This window comes from Pelodiscus sinensis, chromosome 10, assembly GCF_049634645.1.
Source record: "Pelodiscus sinensis isolate JC-2024 chromosome 10, ASM4963464v1, whole genome shotgun sequence".
Lineage (NCBI taxonomy): Eukaryota > Metazoa > Chordata > Testudines > Trionychidae > Pelodiscus > Pelodiscus sinensis.
In genome coordinates this window covers 19,120,047-19,145,363 of record NC_134720.1, presented here as the reverse complement: position 1 = coordinate 19,145,363, position 25,317 = coordinate 19,120,047, and the positions used below count along the sequence as shown (strand labels likewise).

The 25,317-nt window shown below is 44.0% G+C and overlaps 1 protein-coding gene across 4 annotated transcripts in view; it reads right to left on the bottom strand.

The window, feature by feature from the left end:
- The window catches only part of DAW1 (dynein assembly factor with WD repeats 1), a 52,796-nt gene extending 27,828 nt beyond the window's left edge, over positions 1-24,968 (bottom strand). Inside the window, exons 1-5 of one of the 4 annotated variants that reach the window (XM_075937618.1) lie at positions 24,737-24,967; positions 21,438-21,510; positions 16,881-17,025; positions 1,468-1,526; positions 663-785 (exon numbers count right to left, since the gene is read on the bottom strand). In XM_075937618.1, coding sequence (XP_075793733.1) covers positions 663-785; positions 1,468-1,526; positions 16,881-17,025; positions 21,438-21,510; positions 24,737-24,824 — 488 coding nt within the window. In that variant the 5' untranslated portion in view covers positions 24,825-24,967. Of the gene's footprint in view, positions 1-662; positions 786-1,467; positions 1,527-16,880; positions 17,026-21,437; positions 21,511-22,921; positions 23,298-24,736 lie in introns of those variants that run through there. The other 3 variants (XM_006119885.4, XM_075937619.1, XM_075937620.1) reach the window with 3 other exon arrangements.
- Between the last annotated feature and the right edge of the window lie 349 nt (positions 24,969-25,317).

The following is a 25,317-nucleotide window of genomic DNA, read 5'->3' as shown; positions in this document are numbered from 1 at the left end:
AAACCATCTGGCTTGCTATACAGGTTGAACCTCTCTCGTTGCCACTTTCTGGTCCATCAACATCCATTGTCTGGCACTATTTTATTTAGCCAGATGTCCACTTATCATGGGTGTAGCCAAGTTTCCTGTGGTCCCATAAAGTGTTTACAGCCACCAGCCCTGGCTCTCAGTGTTCTGTGCTGTTATTTAATTCTAATTTACCCCTAAATGTCTCATACGAATTCAGTAAGCAGAGAAGTGTTGGTAATGCTGCTAGTCAATACTGACCTCCCATGGTCCAGCAAATTCTCCGGTTCAGCACTGCTCAGGTCCCAAGAGTGCTGGACTAAAGAGGTTCAACCTGTACTATTTTATTAGAATTATATGAAATCATTTTCAACATACATTATATCTTCATGATGTTTAAATCTAATTGTGAATTTGTAAATGCCAATTCATAAACTAAAGCAGAATACATGTCTGAATACATACTTTATACAGTGAATGAGTACATGTGTCCTCCTTTGATGACAAGACACGATTTAATTTCCCCATTTCACTATTAAGAAACTTTGAGGTTTTGGATGTAGATTCTATTTTACTTTAAAGTTTATAGGATACCTATATTTGCAACATATGTTACCAATTAGAAAGTTTCTCCAAGTCACTGAAAATCTATTTACCCATAAGGATTATTGAAAGCTATTGCATAGACTACATTTCTGTGTCCATCCAATGTGCGTAGCTCCTCTCCTGATGCTGTGTCCCATATTTTGCATGTTCTGTCATAGCTTCCAGTAATAAAACTAAAATGAAGACAGACAAATGAGTTACAGAACACTAGAAATTTTCTCAAGAGTATACAGATGTCAAGGGAAATTTCTCCATTGATTACAGTGGGCTTTGTATCAGAACCTAAATACTTTCCTCATATTCCATAGTATCCATGACTATTGAACACAGCAAAGATTCTAAATCAAGCAATTTTTAAACTTTACAAAATATTGTATTTTTAAAAGATAATATTACCATTGCTAAGATTACAGAGCAAAAATAGATACAGCCTAATAAATTAAAAATTAAGTCAATTACAGCTGAACCTCACTTATGGGGAAAATCTCAAAATGTTTAAATGCATTTCAGTAGATTTACACTTCACTTATATTTAAGTTTCACCCTGCTATCAGAGACATTCACTTCACTAGCATGTGTGTTTCTACTAATAATGCTAGAATACAGCTGCTATCTCAACATATGTGAGAGGGAATAGTGCCACCAAATGAATCATGCCTGCTATTTTTGCAGTCCCCTTGGTTTTGCCTTAGAAGTCTGAAATCCTGATATGTGAAGTGCTTAAATACAATCATAACACAAAGGGATTTTGTTTGCGGGATAAAGATGAGCACTAAAATTCACAATTGAATTTCCACATTAAAAATATTTTTCTATTAGTAATTATGCATTTTCAATTTAAAAATGAAAACTTACCAGGAACCAGATTTGTTAAATGCTACATTGGTCAGTGGCAATATATGTGCCCTAAGTACCTGAAACACAGAAAATTAAGATTTAGTGCAGAAAATAAAATTACTGGGAGTTTTTGTACTAGCAATATCTACTCTTCACAATATTTTCTTCCCATTTTAGTCATGCTAGCTGAGTCATTATGATATTAATACATTACCCCCCAGCCAGAGAAAATCATGTGAGAGCAATTACCACTGTAGAATTCATGCAGAAAATGTTTGTCTTTCTTCCCTAGGAATTGCAATTGTGCAGCTACCTTGCTGATTGATTGGCCACAAAAGGCTATGACTGAAGCAGATCTACTGTGTTCATAAGGCCTGAATGTGCTTTCCTCTCCCCATATTTCAATCTGGCCTGCCTTCTCTAAGAATAAAGAAGTACCCTAAGAGTTCCAGGAGTTGTCGGGGAAATAAATAAGCTCTTGGGGACCATGAATGAGGGCTTCCTTGGAAGGTGCTCGAACCGCTGTTCTTTGGAGTTTGCTACTAACCATATACAGTACTACAAATCACTGCATCCACATCCAAGAAATAATTTTAACTTCTACATTGTGGTATGCTTTCAGAAAATGTAAGGTGTTTTTAAAATAGAGAGGATAGGGATGTAAGCAATTAGTCAACTATCCGATAAGCTTATAAATAAGCTTATCGGATAGTTGAGTAGTGGACTCAACTAGTTGCTTCCCCTCCTTGCTGCCTCTGCCAGTGGCACTTCAACCTGCTGGGCTCTTGTTAGATTTCAAAGGCTAAAGCGCGGCAATTGGAACTGATGCGACTGTGCCTCTTTCCCTGCTGTGCCTCTGCCTCCCATGCCCCCCACAGCAGAGGGGCAGGGTAGACGGGAGCTGGTGCTAGGGGGAACTGGCTTAAAAGTTCCAGGGTGCCACCTGCCCTCCCCCCATCAGAGGCAGCAGGAGAGAGATAGAAGAGGTTGCTGTCAAGCAGCCTCTGTCCGCAGGGGTCCCAGCCACTAAGCAGCCCCTATTCCTGGAGGCAATGGTTGGCAGCGGGCAGGGGCTGCTCCGGCAGCAGCCCCTATCCGTGACCAGCCCTGGCTGCCTTGGACAGGGACTGGTGCCGGAGGTAGACAAGGTTGGCCATGGACTGGGGCGGCTGGACTCAGCACGAGCCAGGACCAAGCAGTCCCAGTCCCTGATGGCTCTTACTACATTTAAAATTCAGGTTACAGCACAGGTTGCTCCCGGAGCCAGTACAAGCCAGGACTAGGACCAGTCAGTCCTGGCTTGAGCTGGCTCCTGGAGCTACCCCCGCTGCGTGTCTGCAGAGCAGTCCTATTGACAAATTGTATAGTAAATACAAATTGTGACAACAATACGATTAGCTAGGTAACTGCAATTAGACATCCGTAGGGAGAGAGAGAAGCTAAGCCAGACTTCAACATGCAAAGGTTCATCACGATAAAAGTCTGATCACCTGCTGATTTGAATATACTGATAGAATCTCTAAAAAGCAGATGTGAGAATGGAGATACTCATCAGGATGAAATTGAGAGATGAGATTTCAAATATCGCCACTGCCTGGATCATTTACATGGTGGAAACCAACACTTTCCATACACAATTTGTAAGATCTTTGGGACATAGACCACTTGTCTTTATTCTTTCTATAAACTGTCATACATACCTATGATACTCTATGCTTATAGTATACTATATGTTTACTAAATAAGTATTAAATATTAAAATGCCAAATTAAATTCAATCTGCCACTATATTTTTAACAATAAATTAGTTACATTACCATAAACTTTGTGCACATCTCTGACTATTCTTAAACATAACTTGCATTTCAATAAAACTTTTATTCTTCACAAGCCAGCTTCCACTTGACACTATTATATAGTGACAGTATAACTTGGGAAAATCACACCATTTGTTGACACTGAAACGAAGGGATGTCACAAATGCAGCGATGCAGCAATTAGAATTTCACTGCAAGACCAAGAAGGAAAAATGAGTAATGCGCAACGCTGCTTAAATCTCTGGTATATAGGCAGAGCCTCCAGCTTTCTGCTGTTATCTCTGGCTCCCTATGAATCCATTTAAGTCCTCTGTCTGTCTCAACGGCCTGCTATAGGTTTCTTTGTCTTTTAATAGCTTTTCTTCCCAGTTGCCTCTAGTCTTTCTCTCTGCTGGTTATTAGATTCCCTTTCATTCTTTCATGGCATATAGTCACTTGCAGAGAATGACTGGACCATTTGGAGAAGAGAGAGTGCCCAGGAGAAGAAATATAAAAAAAGATTAGGGAACAGGATCAGGAAACTGTGGGCAGATCATTAACTGTAAAAATGAAAACACTATAAGATGGAGCAGAACACTGTCACAGAGCAGAGAAGATAAGAGAAATGAGGAAAATAAAGGGGGCTCAGAGATCTTAGAGGAGAAGATAGAGTGATAAAATAGCTCAAGAGGCTACTTACCAGTTAAAGAGATTTTGCCCAAGTTGCTGCAGTGGAAATGGGCCATGAAGATGTGGGAATTACAAAAAAAAATGTTTGCAATCGCCCTCAAGCATATAAATATAGATTAGCATAAATAATTATGGAAATGTATGGAGATTTGATCTGAAGCTTTTTTAAGGCCCCATGCAGCACTGGTAGTGAGAAATAAGTCCCTTGTGAGAGCACAAATGTATCAGACAATTAGCAACAGAGGAGAAGATGCTAGACACATTTACGTTCAAGTTCAGATCCTAATGTTTTTCCAATGTCAAAGCCTTTTTTTGTTAAAAGTCCAGAGTTGTAACAGCTCCATCTACAGAACCCCATTGAAGTCAACAAGAATTGCCGGTGCAAAGTGCTAGACCCTAATGTGATATCAGGGAATGTGTGTATCAGTACTGTAATTTAGGGTACAGCAGTACATGAAATAAATCTCCAGTAGGGTGCAGTATGCCATGGCCTTCTAACAAAAGCCTATCCAGTTGCTACATTAGCTTGCTACTCTGCTGGTGGTCTAACACAAAGTTATGATCACAATTACAGGAAATAACAAAGAAAACAGAGTTATAACAACGCTTAAATTCAGGGACCTATTTGAAATTTTCCAGCTGCACAACAGAGAAAACTGTTAATCTGTATATATATTTTAGGGTACATCTGTCTGCCTGTGTGACCATTTGTTCAAGGACTCATAGACTTTAAGGTCAGAAGGGACCATTTTGATCATCTAGTCTGACCCCCTGCACAATGCAGGCCACAGAATCTCACCCACCCACTGCTAGAAAAATCCTCTCACCTATATCTCAGATATTGAAGTCCTTGAAACGATGGTTCAAAGACCCCGAGATGCAGAGAATCTTCCCGCTAGTGACCCATGCCCCATGCTACAGAGGAAGGCGAAAAACCTCCATTCTACCCTGGAGGAAGCCAGATAGGTCCTTTGCCCCCACTACTTCCCTTGGAAGGCTGTTCCAGAACTTCACTCTTCTGATGGTTAGAAACCTTCACCTAATTTCGAGTCTAAACTTCCTAATAGCCAGCTTATATCCATTTGTTCTTGTGTCCACACTGGTATTGAGCTTAAATAATTCCTCTCCCTCTCTGGCATTTATCCCTCTAATATATTTAAAGAGAGCAATCATATCTCCTCTCAGCCTTCTTTTGGTTAAGGTAAACAAGTCAAGTTCCTTGAGTCTCCTTTCATAAGACAGGTTTTCTATTCCTCGGATCATCCTAGTGGCCCTTCTTTGTACCTGTTCCAGTTTGAATTCATCCTTCTTAAACATGGGAGACCAGAACTGCACACAGTATTCCAAAAGAGGTCTCACCAATGCCTTGTATAACGGCACTAACACCTCCCTACTGGAAATACCTTGCCTAATGCATCCCAAGACCGTTACTTCCAACTGATGTGTCCCCAGCTTATAACTAAAATTCTTGTTATTAATCCCTAAATGCATAACCTTACACTTCTCACTATTAAATTTCATCCTATTACTATTACTCCAATTTACAAGATCATCCAGATCTTCCTGTATGATATCCCAATCTTTTTCTGAATTGGCTTTGGCCTCCCAACTTTGTGTCATCCGCAAACTTTATTAGCACACTCCCACTTTTAGTGCCGAGGTCAGTAATAAAAAGATTAAATAAATCAGTCCCAGAACTGATCCCTAAGGAACTCGGCTAGTAACCTCTCTCCAGCCTGACAGTTCACCTTTCAGTATGACTTGCTGTAGTCTCCCTTTTAACCAGTTCCTTATCCACCTCTCAATTTTCATATTGATCCCCATCTTTTCCAATTTAACCAATAATTCCCCATGTGGTACTGTATCAAATGCCTTACTGAAATCGAGGTAGATTAGATCCACTGCATTTCCTTTATCTAAAAAATCTGTTACTTTCTCAAAAAAGGAGATCAGGTTGGTTTGGCACGATCTACATTTTGTAAAACCATGTTGTAATTTGTCCCATTTGCCATTAACCTCAATGTCCCTAACTACTTTCTCCTTCAAAATTTTTTCCAAGACCTTGCATATTACACATGTCAAACTAACAGGCCTGTAGTTACCTGGGTCACTTTTTTCCCCCCTTTCTTAAAAATAGGAACTATATTAGCAATTCTCCAGTCAAATAGTACAACCCCTGAGTTTAGAGATTCATTAAAAATTTTTGCTAATGGAATTGCAATTTCATGTGCCAGTTCCTTTACTATTCTTGGATGAAGATTATCTGGGCCCCCTGATTTACTCCCCTTAAGATGTTTGAGTTTGGCTTCTACCTCAGATTTGGTAATACAGGCAGTCCCCGACTTATGTCGGATCCGCAATTACGAACGGGGCTGCCCCAGAGTACACGGACTGCGGGACCTCGCGGTCCTGCCGCCCGTGTACTCTGGGGCTTTCTCTGCATCTCCCTGGTCTGCAGACCAGGAAGACGCAGAGCAAAGCCGCGGAGGGGCTCGGGCAGCCCAGGGGCGCCTGGGCTGCCTGAGCCCGCCTCCCCCCCCCCGCCCCGCGGCTTTGCAAAGCCGCGGGGAAGCCGGCAGCGGGACAGCCCAGACGCCCCACGGCTGTCCCGCTGCCGGCGTCCTCAGAGGCTTTGCTCCCCGTCTCCCTGGTCTGCTGGTCTCCAGCAGACCAGGGAGACGGGGAGCAAAGCCGCGGAGGACCCAGGCGGCGGGACTGCGGTGCGTCTCGTTCCGCCGCCCGTGTCTTCCTGGTCTGCTGGGGTGGGGGGAGGACGCAGCTAGTACGCCCCACCCCCCAGCAGACTAGGCTTTTCTCCGGACGCCTGTGGCAGAGCAGCTGGGGTGCTGCCGGTTGGTCCCGCAGCGCCGCTCTGCGCGCTACTGGTCCAACCCAGCAGCACCCCAGCTGCTCTGGTCCTGATTCAGCCGCTGCTGGTCAGTTTCAGCAGCGGCTGAATCAGGACTCCTGGGGCAGAGCAGATGGGGTGCTGCTGGGTTGGTCCAGTAGTGCCGAGGACTGTCACTACTGGAGCAACCCAGCAGCACCCCAGCTGCTCTGCCCCAGGCGTCCTGATTTAGCTGCTGCTGAAACTGACCAGCGCTGACTACAGGAAGCCCGAGGCACAGTTGCTCTGCCCCGGGCTTCCTGGAATCAGCTGCTGATCAGTTTCAGCAGCAGCTGACTTGGGGACGCTTGGGGTTCTTAAGTTGATTCTGTATGTAAGTCAGAACTGGCAGTCAGTTTCAGCAGCGGCTGAATCTGGATGCCAGTTCCGACTTACATACAGATTCAACTTAAGAACAAACCTACAGTCCCTATCTTGTACGTAACCCGGGGACTGCCTGTATCTGCCTCCATATCCTTGTTCCCATTTATGTTGCCATTATCCCTAAGCTCTTCATTAGCCTCATTAAATACTGAAGCAAAGTATTTGTTTAGATATTGGACCATGCCTAGATTATCTTTAACCTCCACTCCATCCTCAGTGATTAGCGGTCCCACTTCCTCTTTTTTTGTTTTCTTCCTATTTATATGGCTATAAATCCTTTTACTATTGGGTTTAATTCCCTTTGCAAGGTCCAACACTACATGACTTTTAGCATCTCTCACTTTGTCCCTACATGCTCGAACCTCAATAAGGTAGCTTTCTTTGCTGATCCCTCCCATCTTCCACTCCTTATATGCTTTCTGCTTTTTTTTAAATCACCTCCTTGAGATGCTTGCTCATCCAACTTGGTCTAAAACACCTACCTATACATGTTTTCCTCTTTCTTGGGATACAGGCTTCTGATAGCTTCTGCAACTTTAACTTAAAATAATCCCAGGCCTCTTCCACTTTTAGATCCATAAATTCTTTAGTCCAATCCACTTCCCTAACTAATTTCCTTAATTTATTAAAATTAGCCCTTTTGAAATCAAAAACCCTAGTCTCAGATTTATTTTTGTTTATCCTTCCATTTAGTTTGAACTGAATTAGATCATGATCGCTTGAGCCAAGGTTGTCCCCTCGCTATTCACCAAAACCAAATCTAAAATGGCTTCCCCCTTTGTTGGTTCAACAACTATTTGATGAAGGAATTCATCAGCTATCACATCTAGGATAATCTGAGCCCTATTATTATTACCAGTATTTGTTCTCCAGTCTATATCTGGAAAGTTGAAGTCTCCCATGATTACACAGTTTCCTAAACGGTAAGAGTCATGGCCACAAATTTTGGAACGCAGCTTCCTTTTCTCCTAATTAAAGCAGGGTCAGGGTTTAGTTGTGCCAGGACAACCAGAAGCTTTGGGAAAAGGACTGTTTTCCATAATATGCAAAGAGAGGGACTGCTCCGCAGGGGAAAGCTATTCTGCAGAGTGTCCACTGCGGGGGAGTGTCCATGAAGGGAGTAGCCAGCAGACTGACGCTCAGCCATCTTGCCTGCCAGCACACTGGTAAGTAGCTCCTTTGCCCTAAATCCTTTCCCCCTTCTTGGCCTTTGGCTGCAGCACAGGGCCAAGGAAGAGAAAAAAGGCCCTTGGTGGCCGGGGGTAAGGGTTGTGAGAAGAGAAAATACCCCTAGTGGCAAGGGGAGGGACCATGGGGAGAGAAAATGACCCTGGCAGCTTGGGAAGTGAGGAGTCAAGAAAACATCCCTGACAGCTGGAGTCAGGCTGGGGGGAAGGGAGGGCGGGAGAGGGGAAGAAAACATCCCCTGGAGCAGGAAGTGAGGGGAAAAGAAAATGCCATTGATAGCCATGGGCGGTGGGAGAGAGAACACCTGTACCAGGACCCCTTCCCTGCCCTGAGCCCCTCTTCATCTCCAGCTTCTTGCACTCCTCCCCCTCGACACACCATCCCCCAAGGTCCTCCCCTCCTGACTCCTGCAGCCCCCATACTGCCAGCCCCCTGCCCTGAAGACCCAGGAAATGCCAGGTAAGTCTGCTAGTTTCCAAATACAAACATGCCAAGTATTCACTCTTTGGAAACCCTCCCTCTCCTTCCAATATTTTGTCACTGTAATTGCAGCTGCTAACAATTGCCTAAAATGCATTTGTGCTATATGAGTGACAGATAAAACAGGTACTTTACATTATCACACTTAACATTTCCCTAATTAGTTTTGTCAGATGGGAAATGAGCAATTGCTTGGTTCTTGTATTGCTAAATAAGGGAAATCAACCACTATTGTGTCCCCAGAAAAGACCAAATACATTCTTTCTGTGGTGATTTCCTTCTCTCATATACTAGAAAGACAGTTTTTGGTGTAAGAGACAGGCTTTCAAGCTCCACACAGTTTTTCTTCAGACTCAACATTGTCTCTCTAGTATATGACTGACCAACATCTTTCTAAATCTCAGATGGATAGCCTTGTTAGTCTGTAACTGATTTTTAACATCTTTTTGTTGCTGCACAGTGCCATCTGCTGATATGGCAAAAATATAACAATTATTAAAAGCTTATTTCAGATGTATAACATTAGGGATATAAAATTCTATTACTGGCTTGAATTTTACAAATAAGATAGTTAAATCAATCCTCGTCTTGTGACTTTTGAAAAGCACCTAATTTTTTAAAGAAAATTTACCAAGGTGCTGTTGTAGCAAAAACACATTGTTCCAATCTAATATTTTGTATTGAAAAGGTGTCAAGTTGTTCATTAAAAAAAAATCAAAAAGACCAAAGTGGATAATGTAGTCATCATAAGAGAGCCTGAAATATAAGGCCTTGCAGTGGCCTGAGGGCTTGAACTAAAGTATATATAGAATCATATAGAGGTCCTGGAAGGGACCTCGAGAGGTCATCGAGTCCAGCCCCTGCCCTCACAGCAAGACCCAGTACCATCTAGACCAGGGCCGGCTTTAGGAAGTGCGAGGCCCGATTCTAACCGTTTTGGCGGTCCCCGCCGTCCCCCTCCCCCGCACACACATACATGCACATGCACACATGCACGCACACACACACACACACACACACACACAGGATTTTTTGTTGAGCCAAAACAAAAAACAAAAAAAACCACCGCACACACAACAAACCACAACACACACAAATATCACATCAGAAGTAGATCTGATCAAAATGTATATCAATATAGTTGAACATTTTTAAAAAAATGCCATCCTTTATTATGCAAAATTTTACACAAAATTAAATCAGTTGCCTTAAGTGTAGGTCAAATATTTTCAATTACAAACTATTCAATTTTTTCAATAAAGTTTGATTTTTAAAAAGTTACCAAAGAGCGTTGCAGTTTTTTTTTTTTTTACATTGATTTACTTTTTAAATAGCAAAAATGGAGTCTTTATTAAGAAAGCGTCAGTTCTGTGGTCAAATTCCAGACCTTAGTGATTTCAGCACAAATGATTTCACTAAGTAATATGGTACCTCACCATCATTGCCTCCTTTGCACTGCCCTTCAACACACTTCCTGCATGTTGAGTCCAAGGTCAGTCTACACAAGATTTTATCAATGATTTTTGCTCAAGCGATCACTGAGACAAGACAAGGACTCTCAATTGATTCTAGTCAGCTCTGCCTTTAAACACTGGATGTAAAGTGTCAGATATAATTGAGGACTCCCAAATAGACTCCACACCACCAGAAATAAAACCTGTTTCTATCTTCTGTGACTTTCACTTAGATGTGACTCACTGTCCTCTGCTTAGTGTTCAAGTTATGGTAGACCCTAAGCCAGGTCTTTAACCTTTTAATCATACAATATGGATAATAACATTTAATTCTCCCAGCTCCAAGTCTTAAGTGAATTTCAACCCAAAAGAGCCAAAATTGATCACCTTGACACAGCAAGTGTGTCTACGGATCTCTGTGGCAAAGTAGGTTGTCTATATAAATAAGCTCTGCTCTGAAGCCTTTTCCTACAGTTGATTAACAGATGGCAGTAGATAGCTCATTAAGACCACTGGCTGATAATAGTTAGGCACCCTGACCAGTCATTAACCATAGTCATGGACTCACCCTACTCTCCATTGTCTCTGATTCTCTGATGACCTGTGACAAAAAAGGAAGGTGGAAAGGGAAACTGAAGGAAGAGACCTCTCTAAATTTACCAAAGAGCAGTATTGCCAATCCAAAAATCACAAGGAATGCCTACACAAAGTTATGAGAATGGTCTACAAATCATAAGATTTTTTAAAAATAAAACATGTTGGATTTTTATTGGCTTTTTGTTTCTTGAGTATTTAGGGCTCATGTTTTAAAGCTTTCCTCCTTAGCTGTAAGGCCCAGAAGTATAGAGAACTTTTTTTTAAATGAAAGCGGAGATTCCTACATAATCAATTGACTCCAGGCCGTTACAAAAACACCAAATGTTTTGAGACGCATAGTAAAATAATGGAGGAATTCTTGAGAGCCCATGCTTTGCCCACAATATACATTTTAAAAAAAAAGAAACAATATCTTCTCCACTAAACATCCTAATGAGATACTGCAACTGGTAAACTGAATTCAACAGCTCCTGATACCAATCTAGTTTTTCGTATTTGAGATGGGTTACCAGGAACCGTACATGACAATATGAAATCTTTCCACTCTCAAGTCAGCATATTCACAAAGCACCTATAATTTTGATCCATGCATTTATTGGATAGTAAAAGAGAAAGGAGGAGAATTAATGTAGATAAATGTTCAAATTAAAAAAAAAAAAAGCCTGAAGGAATTAGGACTGAGCTCCTACATCTCACGTTCAGAACTGACTAGGACACTTATGACCAGATTTTCAAAGGTGTGTAAAGATCACATAGATATATTTGAAGATCCGAGTTGGCAACTGTCTCTTTAGGAGCTTAATTACCTTTGAAAATCTGAGCTTAGATTTCCAAGTCCAATTTTCAAAAATGACTTTAGTCACTCAAGTGCTTTTGAAAATTTTAACTGGGGGCCTAAAGAGACAAAAATAGACAAATCACAGAAGATATGGTATTCCTTTTAAAAACGTGACATCTATTTTTAACTAAATTTTATATTATTTTTCTCCCAGGGGCAACTGACTCCTCCAGCCCCCTCACTACGCCACTGCCCCCTTCCTGCAGATCTATCCTCTTATGCATGTGCAAGATCTGTGAGAGCCATCCCATGAATCTACAGTTAGTGTCTGTGGCGCCTGCTTCTGGGTGGTGTCTCAATGCTGCCACATTCACCTCCAAAGAGGGGGCTTCCAAAAGCAGGCCCTTGCTGCTGACCCCCAAGGCATCCACAGGTCCAGTTTCCTTTCAATGGGACCACTTCCCAGGGCTCATTGATCTTAGATCTGGCTTCCATCCCCTCTCCAACCTCCATCAGAACTACTGTGCCCTCCTGGCTTAGGAAACTAATAAACAGGAGGGTTGGAAATTAACCCGCCCAGTCTCACATCCCCTAGGCAGGGAATGAGCCATCTACATTAGGCCCCAGCTGTTGTATCATATCCAATTCTGAGCACCATATGTCAGGAAACGTGGAGAAACTGGAGAAAGTCCAGAGAAGATCGACACAAATGATGAAAGATCTAGAGAACATGAGATATGAGGCAAGGCTGAAGAAATTGGCCTTGTTTTCTTTGGAAAAGAGAAGACCAAAAAGGGATGAGAGCAGCTTTCAAGTATCTAAAAGAGTATCATAAGGAGGAGAAAGAAAAATTGTTCTGCTTGGCCTATGAGGTTAGGATGAGAAGCAATGGGCTTAAATTGCAGATATTTAAGACCAGATTAGACAGACACCTGTCAGGGATGAGCTAAGGCAACTCAACTTTGGAAGCCCCAAGGGCCACACTGATACTTACAGAACATGCCGAGGGCCTCAACTTAAGTGTGGTTGCATATGCAAGCAAATATATACAAATAGCTTATCTCACACTGACAGGCATGAATACAAAGATTAAGGCAAGACTACACAACACACAGGCCCCATTTAAGTCAGTTCTGCTGATATTAATAAAATGCAATATTTACCCGATTTCTACCTATGTGACAGCATTTTTCACGAGCAATGACAGTTAAAGAATTTAACTACTAAAACACATATCAACAGAAGATCATTACACTGACTACTTTTTGTTTTGGCTCCCACGTGTTGATCCCCACATAAACCCAAACTGCACCGCGGGGCGCAAACAAACTAGCCGTGGGCAGCATACCAAGTTATTAATAAATATTTTTGAAACCTTTCCCTTTTCTCTATGCTGCCATGTCTCCTCCCCTTGCTCCATCATCTCCCCTGGTACCTGCTGCCCCCAAACTCCTCACCCTCCTCTGCTGTCCTGACTACTGCCCTTCTCACTGCCCTCAGCTCTCCTACGACCTGCCTCCCTCCACCAGCCCTTCTCTCCCCCCTGTGCCCACTCCTCCAGTAGCCCCACTTTGATCATGTGAGCTACCCTTCTTCTAACACCTCCCGCTACACACCTGCCCTGCCTCGCTCCTCTGGTGCTGGTCTCTCCCCTGCAGGTATCTGTCCTTCTGCTTCACCCCCAGAATCCCCTGGCACCTGCACCTTTCCTTAGCCCTGCACCCTCCTCGTGCCTCCCCCTTCCCTCACTGCCCCTGCCTCCTTTTTCTCTGATGCCCATCCCCTCATGCCCCCGTGCCCTCACACATGCCTTGCTCCATCCCCTCTCATGCCCACCCCTTCTTTCAAGCCTTCTCCCAGCGCCTCCCCCTCTCGCCCCCAATGCCCTTCCCCTCTTCTTTCCTCTCCCAGCATCACCCTGTGCCCCCTCCCACGGACACTTCCCCTCCTGCACTTTCCCTCATTGTCTGCACTTGGCCCCCGGGCATTTGTCTCTCCTCCAGCCTGTCCCTTGGTGCCTTCCCCTTTCTTCCCCCTCCACACAAGCTTTTTCCTCTCCCACACCTCCACCTAGTTTTCCCCCTTCCCTACCTTCTGCGGGGCTGGACTCCAAACCACATGCACCACCACCACCTTTTCAATTTCAAAATGCCTGGGTGTCTCCCCGCTCACCTGCATGGTGGTAGCAGCAGCCGACAGCGTGTGCAGGTAAGGCCGGGGAGCCCAGCCAACCCAGCCAAGGGAGCCGACTTCCGGTTGCGGGGCCCCCTTAGGCACAGGGCCAGATTTCTCCGAATTGGCTTAAGGCCAGCCCTGATCTAGATCATCCCAGATAGATGTCTATCTAACCTGCTCTTAAATGTCTCCAGAGATGGAGATTTCACAACCTCACTAGGAAATTTATGCCAGTGTTTAGCCACCATGACCATTAGGAACTTTTTCCTAATGTCCAACCTAAACCTCCCTTGCTGCAGTTTAAACCCATTGCTTCTGTCCTATCATCAGAGCCCAAGGAGAACAATTGTTCTCCCTCCTCCTTTTAAACACCCTTTTAGATACCTGAAAACTGCTGTCATGTCCCCTCTCAGTCTTCTCCTTTCCAAACTAAACAAGCCCAATTCTTTCAGTCTTCCTTCATAGGTCATGTTCTCTAGACCTTTAATCATTCTTGTTGCTCTTCTCTGGACCTTCTCCAATTTCTCCACATCTTTCTTGAAATGTGGTACCCATACCTAGACACAATATTTCAATTGAGGCTTGATAGCGCAGCGTAGAGCGGAAGAATGACTTTGCTGGTATAAAGCAATGTGAAATTGTGAGCAAAAGGCAGGCTCTGCTCACAGACTCTGGTAAGAACAGGGATCCCCTTGAGATTATCGCTTGATGAGCTGAAACAGCACTGAGCCCACCTATCTTCCCTTTGGGGTGCCCCACTGCCAGTCCTGCTGGGCCAGAATACCCAACTGTACAGTTCCAATGGGACCAAAACTCCAGATAAATATGTCTCACCATGTATAAAGTTTATTACAAAATGAGCTCATACGTTGTTCATATTTCTCTTTCATTGATAAAGAGGATGCACAGCAGTTCCACCCTCCTTCCCCCCATAACAATTATTTACACTGGACTTATTAATAAATAAAAGTGATTTTATTAAGTATAAAAAAGTACAAGGTAAGTGTTTTGAAGCAACAGCAGACAGATCAAAGTAAGTTACTACGCAAAATAAAACAAAACTTGACAGCTAAGCTTAATACACTAAGAAATTTGTTACATGTAATTTCTTATTCTAACAGTAGTTCTAATCACCTTTTCTCACAAACTAGACAGTATCCCAGCTTGAAAGTCTGATGCTTTCCCCTGTTTGGTCTTAGATATTTTCAGCAAGCATCTTAGGTGGTAACTAGGGGTTTCCTGGCATCTGGTAGCAGCCCCTATTATTCAGTTTCATGCCTTTATATAGATTATGCCCAGCATTGGAATCCTTTATGTTCCATTCAATTTTTTCTCAGCTTGAGTGGAAAAGTATAGCATCCAAAATGGTTTCCAGCATCAAGTGGCTTGGTCACATGTCTTTGTTGGACCAACCATAGTCCAGGCTAACAGGAGAAGCAATACTATTCACAGCTCATTGTCCCAAGTACCAGATCATTAAGTTCCTTAAGAATCACTAATGGCCCTCACTTTTCAGGTCTAGATCAGTAAACAGGTTTATGCTTCATATTTCTAATTTCAAATACAGGAATCATAAATGCAAACAAACAGAATATACACATTCAGCAGATTATAACTTTTAAAATAGTATGTTAGATGCAATATTTTGCATAAAGTATATTTGAGTTAGGCATATTTATAATAATATTTTCAGGAAGAATATGAAATACACCATCACATAAGGCTGATATTGCAGAAACACACATCCCTAAGTATTGTTAGGTACAAGAATATATATGTAAACGGATTCCAGAAAGGTGGTACCAGAACACCTCAATACCACCAAACAAATCCCTCAAAGGTAACAGGAACACACTGACCCATCTTATGGATAAGGTCAGAATGATTGCACAATAGATAGAAATATTTTGATCAAACCAATATGTAGAATGCAATGGGTGGCAACCTAATCCGTCAGAGGGTGGGACACTGATATATTCAGGGCATAACTTGTTTGGATCTATGTATTCCAGGGGAGCAGTGGAAATTCCCACAACTGACTGAGCTGTGTCCATCATCACAACCACACATGTCTTGTATCCCCATAGAGTCTGCCAAGTGCTATTACCATGCTTCAACGACAATAAACCCGGCTGGGCACCTTTGCAAGTAAATCAGTTTTGTGGTCTTAAAAGCAGTTTCATTGAAGCCTGCTGTACAGTCTATTTAGACAGAGTCAGTGCAGCACACAGAGAAAACACACACATGAAGCTAAACATATGACCACAGAGGTGAGGAAAATGAGAGGTACAGAAACTAAATTTCTATAGCACACCTATGCCCTGGCATTGCAACCACAATTCTTGTGCCTCACAAAAGATCTGGCTGAAAGACTAACTTAAGAATAGTTACTCTCTAGTCTTAGGATTACTGCAAAGATAATATTTTGGTAGGGCAAGAGTTAATGTTATTATTTAATACTAATTATCAATGAAAAATTTAAAATGATAACAATTTCTAGATCATTTCTAAGAACCCACAGCAGGTAAGACATATCCTGATTCAGTTCTGTTCATGCCCCCAGAGTAGGGCAATAGTAATGGAGCAGAGCAGAGAATTCTGTAGGGCCAAATTCTGTTCTCAATTATTCCAATTACACCTGGTCACTTAAAGCTTAAAATGACAGCTACAGCATACCTTTGAGTATCACAGCTAACCCAATCTAGCCCTTGGTATTAATGCAGCTAGACCTACAGAAGAATGTTTCCAATGGGTAGCTGCCACCCATTTGGAGAAAAGGAATCACCACAGTGACAGAAAAGTGCTCTCTGTTACTGTGATCTACATATACAGTGACTACAGAATTACAGCAGCATAGCTATGGCACCTTAGCTATGCTGCTGTAGAGCCTGCAGAGTAGAGACATGACCTCAACTTAATGTTCACATACAGCTATTCTGGATTTACAACAGTGTAACTGAGGTCAGAAAAGACCCAGTAATTATTTTCAGCATGCCTCTTACCTTAAAAAGGTAGAACTTGTGGTCCTCTTGTTGTCCAAGCTTCTCTTGTAACCTTAGTATTAAATGTATGACCTGCTCTTTGCGTGAAGCTGTGATGAGAGGCTCTGCTTTTCGGATTTCTTCTACTAAAGCACCTACATTAGTACTAGAGTGCATGGAAAAAATATTGATCATCCACTGGCAAGCAATTTGGTAAACATATTATTTACTTACAGGGAGTGAGAAAATAAGCCGTCAGACTCTACACTGCTTAATTATCCTAAATAAGTTTAAGGAAGACCAAAAATATAAATATTTTAAATATGTTTTACTAGCATCTATTTGTATCTTTTGAGAAAAAAGTTACATTTCACTTTTAAAACTGTAGTTTTATAAAGATCCTTATACTTCTGAAAGTATCTATAGAGGATGTAATACACCCAAAAGCCAAATGACACTTTCAACCTTTAATACTAATTTTGTCTTCAATCAAAGCTAGAGTCTCTTGAAAGGTAAAAAGCTGAACAAACAGCAACAATACTGTTATAAACAAGGTTAATCCTTGCTATGAGCTGAGGTAAAACCTCATTTGAAATAAATGGGTGTGAATGTGCCCTTCACTTAAGACGTTAAAGAGCTACACCTAAAACAAAACATCCGGAGTCTGTCCAGAAACTAGCACCATGTGGGTGGAGGGCTTCACTGGGTATTGTTTTAGTGTGTGTAGGTGCACGTGGAAGTGTCTTAATGGAATGCAACAAGAAACTAAGTAGAGTGTGGGGAGGAAGGAGAAGCGATCGCAGGTGAAAAGGTGGAGAGGTGGCCCCACTTACTCTGGTCCAGGGCCCAACAAAACTATAATCTGTCTGAGAGTCAATCTAAGATATGCAACTCCAGCTACAAGAACAACATAGCTGGAGTGACATTCCTTAGGTCAAATGTTTGCAGCATCCCCACTGCGAGAAACTTTTCCATCGATGTCTCTTACTCCTTGCAACCTGGTGGGGTACTGGAGTCGACGGGGATGCCATCAGCTTTTACTGCTATTAGTAATCCATGTGTCTGTGGGTAGTCTTACTAGGTAGGCTTAACATTCTGTTGCTGTATTTGGTTTATAAACCATCAGGTTCTACAGGGGATCTTGCAGCTGGATTCTTCTACACTACTGTGCTGTCATTGCTGATGTTGGCTCAAATGAGGCTCAAACTGTATCTTCCTGAAGCAATGTGACTCGTCGGCTTTTATCCAGAGTATTGAAGAAAGCACAAGTTCAATTGTATGCTCAGTCTTATCTTTGAGTGTGGAGTGAAAATTATGAATGTGCAGGTCACGCTAACCATCAATTCATGTGTTTAAATTGAGACATTATTCTACCAATATTAGCACTGAATTGGTCTAATTTATTTGTGGATTAAATTTAATTAATCTTGTGGATTTTGGTGTCCTCCTTAGCGGTGCTAGGGCATATCTGATTTCTGTCTCTCGACCCCTTACAGATAGAGTCAGTTGATTTCAATTTGTTCACTGATGGCTACCATCAGCAATGTAATATGGCCTTTGGCTCTCATAATATACTATTTCTTGCACCTGGCAGCACCAGTTTTAACAATGATCTGAGGTAGCTGAAGCAATTGAAACAGATGGGAGAGGAAATGGCTGAAATCAGCATAAAGTCTAAATAGCTTCTCTATAAGACTCAATGACATGCAGTAGTGCTAGGACTCAACCACTGATTGTACAAATCACCTGGGCTAAGTCTAAACTGCGCTCTGTTGCGCAAGAAAATATGCAAATAAGGCGAAGTGGTGAATATCACCGTGCCTCATTTGCATACTTAATGAGCCACCATTTTTGCACAAGGGGCTTTTGTGCAAAAAGGAGCCGTCTCATGGCTCCTTTTTGCGCAAAAAAACCCCTCTTGCACAAGAGCCATTCTGCTGCTTCTTTTTTCAGGCATAATGGCTCTTGCACAAGAGGGGGCTTTTGAGCAAAAAGGAGCTGTGAAGATGGCTCCTTTTTGCGCAAAAGCCCCTTGCACAAATATGGCACTTATTAAGTATGCAAATGAGGCACGGTGATATTCACCGCTTCACCTCATTTGCATATTTTCTTGCACAACAAAGCGCAGTATAGACGTAGCCCTGAAGGTCAGTGGGCAAAACTACCAATCAGAAAGGTGAACAGCCCCTTGTGCATGGGTTTGTGGAGCACTTTTCCACCTCCTCACTGTAACATCCAGTTGAACTCTCTGAGACAGTGTGAAGTCTAATGCATGCTGGTACCTTGTCACACTCTAATATGTCCCTTCAAATGATCACTGTGATAAATATGTCACAGTCTTCATAAAAAAAGACAGATCTTCAGTCTGGTGTCTTCCACCCTTTGAGAGAAAGAGCTGCAAGTTCCTGATGATCTATCCATCCATAGTTAGGTTTCATTTGACATCTAATAATAATATATCCATGTCCTTTGTGTTAAAAAAGAGCGGCCCCGTCCTTCATTCTAAATTTAGCTGTGAAACAAACTCCCTTTGTAGTCTTAGCAATGGCCCTATTTTCTCCAGATCATTTCTTCAAATGATCTGGAGAAAGGGGTAAGCAGTGAGGTAGTAAAGTTTGCAGATGATACAAAACTGTTTAGGATAGTCAAGACAGAAGCAGACTGTGAGGGACTCCAAGAAGATCTCACCAAACTGAGTGATTGGGCAACAAAATGGCAAATGAAATTTAAGGTGGATAAGTGTAAAGTAATGCACATCGGGAAAAATAACCGCAACTATACATACAGTATGATGGGGGCTAATTTGGCTACGACATATCAGGAAAGAGATCTTGGAGTTATCGTGGACAGTTCTCTGAAAACTTCCACGCAGTGTGCAGCGGCGGTCAAAAAGGCAAATAGGATGCTAGGAATTATTAGGAAAGGGATAGAAAATAAGACCCAGAATATCTTACTGCCCCTGTATAAAACTATGGTACGCCCACATCTTGAATACTGTGTACAGATGTGATCTCCTCACCTCAAAAAAAATATTTTGGCCTTGGAAAGGGTTCAGAAAAGGGCAACTAAAATGATTAGGGGTTTGGAACGGGTCCCATATGAGGAGAGGTTAAAGCGACTAGGACTTTTCAGTTTAGAAAAGAGGAGACTGAGGGGGGATATGATAGAGGTCTATAAAATCATGAGTGGTGTGGAGAGGGCCAATAAAGAAAAGTTATTTATTAGTTCCCTAAATAGAAGAACTAGAGGACACCAAATTAAATTAATGGGTAGCAGGTTTAAAACTAATAAAAGAAAGTTCTTCTTCACAGAGCATGTAGTCAACCTGTGGAACTCCTTGCCAGAGGAGGCTGTGAAGGCTAGGACTATAACAGAGTTTAAAGAGAAGCTAGATGATTTCATGGAGGTTAAGTCCATAAAAGGCTATTAGCCAGGGGATAAAATGGTGTCCTTGGCCTCTGTTTGTCAGAGGCTGGAGAGAGATGGCAGGAGACAAATCGCTTGATCATTGTCTTCGGTCCACCCTCTCTGGGGCACCTAGTGCTGGCCACTGTCGGCAGACAGGATACTGAGCTAGAAGGACCTTTGGTCTGACCCAGTACGGCCATTCTTATGTTCTTATTTTCAGAAGTGCTCAGTACTGACTGCTCCCACTAATATCTGCGTAAGTTGTATGGTCTGATTTTCAGAAGTGCTTAGCACGTACATCTTTCTTCCATGGGACCCACTGCCACTGGCTGAACTCCTATATAACTTCAACAGGAACAGAAATTTAGTTTACCCATCTAGATAATACAGGCTTGTACACATGGGGGGGGGGGGGTTCAAAAAGTGCAAAAGCATCCCCCCATGCTTCCCCCAGGAAACGTGCTCTAGATGGTCAGGGGAAGGCAGGAGTGGCGTGCTGCCTAAGCCTCCCTCCCCTATGCTCTGGCTGGCTGGGAGAAGGCTGGGGCTGATTTCTCCTCTTACTTGGGGGACCACAGAGATGCATTCATACCCTTGTGGACCACAATTACAATAAAAGCACCCCCAGAGAAATTCCTGCCTGTAATAATACTTATTAATCTAGCTCACAGTATTGTGAGGATTAATTAATTAATAGGACTGAATCTGAACTCATTCATACCAGCATAATTCCAATGTCTTCAGCATGGTTTATTCAAGCAGAGTAACAGAGCAAAATCAGGCCCCTTGATGGGAAATATTCTGATGATAAAAAGCGCTATTTTACAAAAGTGCTAAATGTTATGCCACCAGAAAACTCTGCCTTCTTTTTGGTTAGTAAACACAATTCTTGGGTATGCCCTGATGTGATAGATCTGTAAACAAAAGCAGTTCCCACTTTCATCTCCTGACACTGCTCCAACAATTTCAATGACAGAATGATCAGTCAGAATGTAGGTAGGATTTTTAATGCCCTCAAATAATCAGAAATATTAAGAACAAAATTTATCCCTAAGAGAAAAAGTTTGTCCCAAATCACATTTACAACTAACAATGCTGTACATAACCTATTGTCAAGTTTGCTTGTAGAATATGGTATTCTTCTGCTGTCTAAAACAATGTTCTACTTACTCAAGACTGAGATCAAGTAAATCTATGGATTTGGTCTTCAATTCACCATCTTGAACATATTCCAAAATAATGCCTTTGAATAAACAATAAACAATTCCAAATTAGACGTTCATCATTGTTAGCTGGCTTTTGGGGGGGGGGGAGAAGGTGCACACTATGGACTTGACATTTACAGTCATACAACAACACTGAGTTCAATAGAGATTCTACTGGTTTACACCACTCTTATCAAAATCCGAATGACAGCATTTCTTTCTTTAGGATTGTCAGAGTGCATGAGTCCATCTGCTATGTTTAATTTTCATTTGCAAAAGTCTACACGAAGAGTTGTATACAAAATAGCATACCCAGGTCTGGGTAGGCTCTGGCACTTTTAAAAGATTTTGAACTTTAGAATTAAGATGTTTGGCCATGTAATTTCCTCTTTAAAGAAGATTTTTAGAGCAGACTGCTGCCTACTGGCTATCAACAGGAAGGGCTATTCTAGATTAATTTTTAATCTCCGTATGCATTTTGCCAGATTTGTGAGCAAATATTTAAATTGAGAAAAAGATTTGTCATTACTCCTTTCCTGATATTCTGAGCCTCTTCTCTCATCTCCATTTTTCATTTTTAACTATGTATCAGAGAAACCTGATCCCAGAAAAAGAAAGGACTCCTAAATAGACTGAGATCAAATTTTATACTATTGTCAAATTTCTGAAAAGATTGTTTCCTATAGTAAACCACATATTACCTCAATGCTTGTCATGATTACATTTGATAATACACACAAAACATTGTAATTAATTTCCTACAATAAATTTACATTTACTTTTCAGTTCTTTCCATGGGCCTGTTTCTTCTTTCATTGTATTGACACAGGTGTAATTCCAGTGGTATAAACCACAGTTAATACCTATATATTTAAACCGGAATTAACTAGGATTTGTGTTTAGTCTGCAACATCCCTTTAGTTATATTATGACTCAAAACATCCATCTAAAGTAATAAATCTCTTCACAATTGTTATGCAGTCAGGTTACGTCTAGACTGGCATGATTTTCCATTAAAAGTATTTGCGCAAGAGAGCGTCTATACTGGCATGTGCCTTTGCGCAAAAGATTTGCTTTTGCGCAAAAGCATCCATGCCAGTGTAGACTCTCTCTTGCGCAAGAAAGCTCCGATGGCCATTTTAGCCATCGGGCTTTCTTGCGCAATAAATTAATGTTGCTGTCTACACTGGCCCTCTTGCGCAAGAGGGCGTATCCCTGTGCGGGAGCATCAGAGTATTTACGCAAGAACCACTGATTTTGTACATTACAAAGTCAGTGTTCTTCCGCAAATACTCGCGGCCAGTGTAGACAGGCTGCAAGATTTTGCGCAAAAGCAGTTGCTTTTGCACAAAATCATGCCAGTCTAGACGCAGCCTCAGTGTTTAGGGAAGGGGGAAAACATGTCTCCAACTACATACTTCGTAAATTTCCAGAAATGCACATATTTACATTGGAAAAGCATAAAACCAACAGCACATGAGAAGATTTTCCCCTTCAGACAGGACAGACTAATGTTTTAGAAGCAGGGACCATCTTTTGTTCTGTATGTACTAATCCACGACGAAGGGTTGCACTGCTACAGTAAGACAGTACAAAACAGTCCTATGAACAGACACAGAAATGATTGCTCTGGAGATTCAGATAAAAGGCACCAGATCTAGTTAAACCATCTTCATAAGAGAAGAAATGATAACTACAACGGTTTCTGAGAAGTAATGTGAAGGCAGGATGAAGCGGGACAGCCCTGTCACAGCCCTGTGCTCCTCCTCTGCTATGCATTCATACCTGGCTCCTTCCCACATTTCCTTCCTCCGCCTCCCATCCCAACAGCACTGAGCCCTTCCTCAGTTCCCACCTGTGCACCCCTGTCCGCCCCTCTCTGATCTCCCCTCAATACTGGGGCTCTTCTCCCAGTCACCCCTCTCTGCCCTCCCCCCATCCTGGAGCTTCTCCTCCCCCCAGTCACCCCTCTCTGCCCTCCCCCCATCCTGGAGCTTCTCCTCCCCCCAGTCACCCCTCTCTGCCCTCCCCCCCATCCTGGAGCTTCTCCTCCCCCCAGTCACCCCTCTCTGCCCTCCCCCCCATCCTGGAGCTTCTCCTCCCCCCAGTCACCCCTCTCTGCCCTCCCCCCCATCCTGGAGCTTCTCCTCCCCAGTCACCCCTCTCTGCCCTCCCCCCCATCCTGGAGCTTCTCCTCCCCCCAGTCACCCCTCTCTGCCCTCCCCCCCATCCTGGAGCTTCTCCTCCCCCCAGTCACCCCTCTCTGCCCTTCCCCCATCCTGGAGCTTCTCCTCCCCCCAGTCACCCCTCTCTGCCCTTCCCCCATCCTGGAGCTTCTCCTCCCCCCAGTCACCCCTCTCTGCCCTCCCCCCCATCCTGGAGCTTCTCCTCCCCAGTCACCCCTCTCTGCCCTCCCCCCCATCCTGGAGCTTCTCCTCCCCCCAGTCACCCCTCTCTGCCCTTCCCCCATCCTGGAGCTTCTCCTCCCCCCAGTCACCCCTCTCTGCCCTCCCCCCCATCCTGGAGCTTCTCCTCCCCAGTCACCCCTCTCTGCCCTCCCCCCATCCTGGAGCTTCTCCTCCCCCCAGTCACCCCTCTCTGCCCTCCCCCCCATCCTGGAGCTTCTCCTCCCCAGTCACCCCTCTCTGCCCTCCCCCCCATCCTGGAGCTTCTCCTCCCCAGTCACCCCTCTCTGCCCTCCCCCCATCCTGGAGCTTCTCCTCCCCCCAGTCACCCCTCTCTGCCCTCCCCCCCATCCTGGAGCTTCTCCTCCCCCCAGTCACCCCTCTCTGCCCTCCCCCCCATCCTGGAGCTTCTCCTCCCCCCAGTCACCCCTCTCTGCCCTCCCCCCCATCCTGGAGCTTCTCCTCCACCCAGTCACCCCTCTCTACCCTCCCCCCCATCCTGGAGCTTCTCCTCCCCCCAGTCACCCCTCTCTGCCCTCCCCCCCATCCTGGAGCTTCTCCTCCCCCCAGTCACCCCTCTCTGCCCTCCCCCCCATCCTGGAGCTTCTCCTCCCCCCAGTCACCCCTCTCTGCCCTCCCCCCCATCCTGGAGCTTCTCCTCCCCCCAGTCACCCCTCTCTGCCCTCCCCCCCATCCTGGAGCTTCTCCTCCCCCCAGTCACCCCTCTCTGCCCTTCCCCCATCCTGGAGCTTCTCCTCCCCAGTCACCCCTCTCTGCCCTCCCCCCATCCCGGGGCTCATCGCTTTGTCCCCCGGTATCCTGGGACTCTACTCCCCACCCCGTGCCCCCCGCTCCGCACCCGGCGGGTAGTAGCGCAGCAGGAGCCGCTTCAGCTTCATCTTCTCCCCCACAGGCCCAGGCCTCGGCTTCGTTACCATAGAAACCATGCAAACAGACTCGGCCGCAGTGCGCAGGCGCGGCTAGCGTGGTTGCTACACCCCCCACAAGTCCGCTTCAGAGAGCGGAGCCACTTGCGCTCAGCGCCCGCGACCCCCGGGCAGCCAAGCGCACAGGCCCGTCCCTGAGCCTCAGCGCTACCTCCGCGGAGGAGGAGCCTGACTCCCAGCTCCTCGTAGGGCGCACACGGGGCCAAAGCGCCGCCGCCGGGCCCTGACTACTGTGGCGTTGAGACGCCGGGGGCTGGCCCGTGACAGCTTTTCTGTTCTGCACCAGCACATCCGCGCGCAGAAAAGAGTGCGGGGCAAGCAAGGGGGCTGGTGCGTAAACTGCTCGGAAAGAAAGTTACCGAGAGTTACTGGTTGGAGAGGATCCTTCTGGTTCCTTGTGCCTAATACGGAGAGACTGCGGGGGAAGGGGATATCTTACGGGTAAGAGAAGAAATGCAAAATAATTGACCCAGATTTACTCATCTTCACACCC